At 46.5% G+C, this 2,207-nt stretch overlaps 1 protein-coding gene across 2 annotated transcripts in view; it reads left to right on the top strand.

Moving 5' to 3' along the window:
* Positions 1-1,809, top strand: part of rrp36 (ribosomal RNA processing 36) — an 8,455-nt gene extending 6,646 nt beyond the window's left edge. For both annotated transcript variants that reach the window (XM_061026312.1, XM_061026321.1), the window contains exons 6-8: positions 320-394; positions 962-1,079; positions 1,170-1,809. In XM_061026312.1, the coding sequence (XP_060882295.1) occupies positions 320-394; positions 962-1,079; positions 1,170-1,321 (345 nt within the window). In that variant the 3' untranslated portion in view covers positions 1,322-1,809. The remainder of the gene's footprint in view (positions 1-319; positions 395-961; positions 1,080-1,169) is intronic.
* Positions 1,810-2,207: the final 398 nt, after the last annotated feature.

Raw genomic sequence — 2,207 nt, 5'->3', positions numbered from 1 at the left:
GATAACAAGGATAGTGACATGTCAATCTCAGGTAGCCCCGCCCTCAATCCTCCCCCTCTTTCTGGTCTCTTGGACTCTAAATGGGACCTTCTTTTACTTAATGAAGTGACACTACAGATGCAGACCGTGACCTCATCAGGAAAATGTTTACTGGGGGAATAAATCAACTGAGAAGAACATTTGATCTTAGGTTGTACAGCGTCACCCCCTGCTGGACATTATCAAGACTGCAGGTTTAAGACTCTTCTGCATCTCTGTCCTCCTCGGACTAGAAGGCTTGAGGCATGAATAAAAGTTGTTATTGTTTTTTTGTCTGCAGATCATCCAGAAGACGCTGAAGAAGACGAAGAGCAACACGAAGGCGGAGAAGCTTCAGTTCCTCCTGAAGAGAATGGTGAGTCAGAGCTCGTTAAATCCCCCGTTTCCACCAAGCGGTCCCGTTTACTTTGTTTTTGCGTTTTCACCGTCAGAAGTTGGGAATGGTACCAAAATACCCGATCTGTACCATCCTACTTTCTTGCTATCTAAACGAACGGATCAGACCCTGAAGGACGGAGCTAAACACACGCCATGTTTAAATATCCTGTGGATTTTGAGATCTACAGGATATTGTTTCCTGCGACTGATGTCAGCGTGTAGCTCCGCCCCATGGACGACCACGGGGAGCTGACCTCTGCTGGACGTTGGCGGGCTACACTGTGTCACGCTGCTGTGATGTCATGCTATAACGTAGCTGGTGCGGCTAACGCTATCTGGCTCATAGCACGCTTACCATGTAAGGGTGAAAACACAAACAGGATCAGGGTCTACTGAACCAAACCGGACCGCCTGGTGGAAACGGGGCTCAAAAAAACTTGCATCTAATATCTGTTATCAGGTTGACTTCCTCTTCAACATTTAGCACAAATCAAAAGACCGTCAAACGATCATTTGTTAACGTGTGAACTGTGACCGTGTGCAGGAAAACCAGGAGCGAGCGAGGAAGAGCCGCGAGGAGCAGAGAGAGAGAGAGCTGCAGTTCAAGAGGGAGCAGAGAGAACGAGCCAATCAGGGAGCTCGCCCGTTCTTCCTCAAGAACTGTAAGAGACACTTTCACGCCGATTCTCTGCAGCTTCAGCAACATTTTAAATGATTTATGTGTTTAATTTTTGACTGTTTTGTTTTTCCAGCTGATAAGAAGAAGCTGCAGCTGGCGGAGAAATATCAGGAGCTGAAGAAGAGCGGAAAACTGGAGAACTTCCTGAGCAAGAAGAGGAAGAGGAACGCCGGGAAGGACCGCAGGAAGCTCCCCAAACAGCTGCAGAACCAGCAGACGGCGTGAAGGACAACCCGTCTGTCTGACCTTCAGTCTGTCCTGTAGTGACACGCCTCAGCCTGCAGGGGGAGCTGCTGTCTGAAGGAATGACTTCAGTCCGACTTTTCTTTCCCTGTCAATCATGCTCTGTTGGAGCAGTTCTGTGGTGCATTCAATGACACTGGGAAATCTGATTAACCACATCTTTTTGAAGGTTCATCCTTCACCCGTCTTCATGTGTGAATGACGACGCCCTCTGATGTCACAAACACACCGTCATTTCGTTGAGAAATGTAAACTACACATTTGATCTCCACTGGACTGAAACGACAGGAGAATGTTTTCCTGAATGATCCGTCTTCATGTCGTTTAAAGAACCTTTTCATGTCCGGTCACAGCTGTGCAGATGTTTCATTTGATCTCTGGAAATATTAAGCTTCACCTCAAAACTCTGAGTAGTGTCAAACTTTGAAAATGTTTTTTTTTTTTTTTTTTTTTAAATAAAACTTTATGTGAATGTTTTGGTGATTTTGTGTGCGACTGCTTGAAGTGCTTAGAAATGGACTTTAATGATACTGATGATGAGTTCACTTCTTACGTGTTGTTTATCCCAGCTGTCATTGGGTGAGAGGCGGGGTTACACCCTGGACTGGTCACCTGTCAATCACAGGGCTGACATATAGAGACAGACAACCAGACACACTCACATTCACAGCTAAAAGACCTTACTCATTGTTTAGAAAAATGGGATATTGAGAGATGGGATAAGTTGCAGGAAGGATTTCTCCTTTGTATTTCTCTCGTTCCTGTTGTCCACACTTCCTCCCCGCTGAGGTGGAGGTCGGAGCAGGCGGTGGTTGTGGAGACGATACAGTCCGATGGTGGAGGCTGGGAGTCAGGGACATTGGGTGGT

The sequence above is a fragment of the Labrus mixtus genome, chromosome 2 (assembly GCF_963584025.1).
Source record: "Labrus mixtus chromosome 2, fLabMix1.1, whole genome shotgun sequence".
Taxonomy (NCBI): Eukaryota; Metazoa; Chordata; class Actinopteri; order Labriformes; family Labridae; genus Labrus; species Labrus mixtus.
Note: the sequence above shows the minus strand (reverse complement) of the source record. Positions and strands in the feature narration are given on the sequence as shown.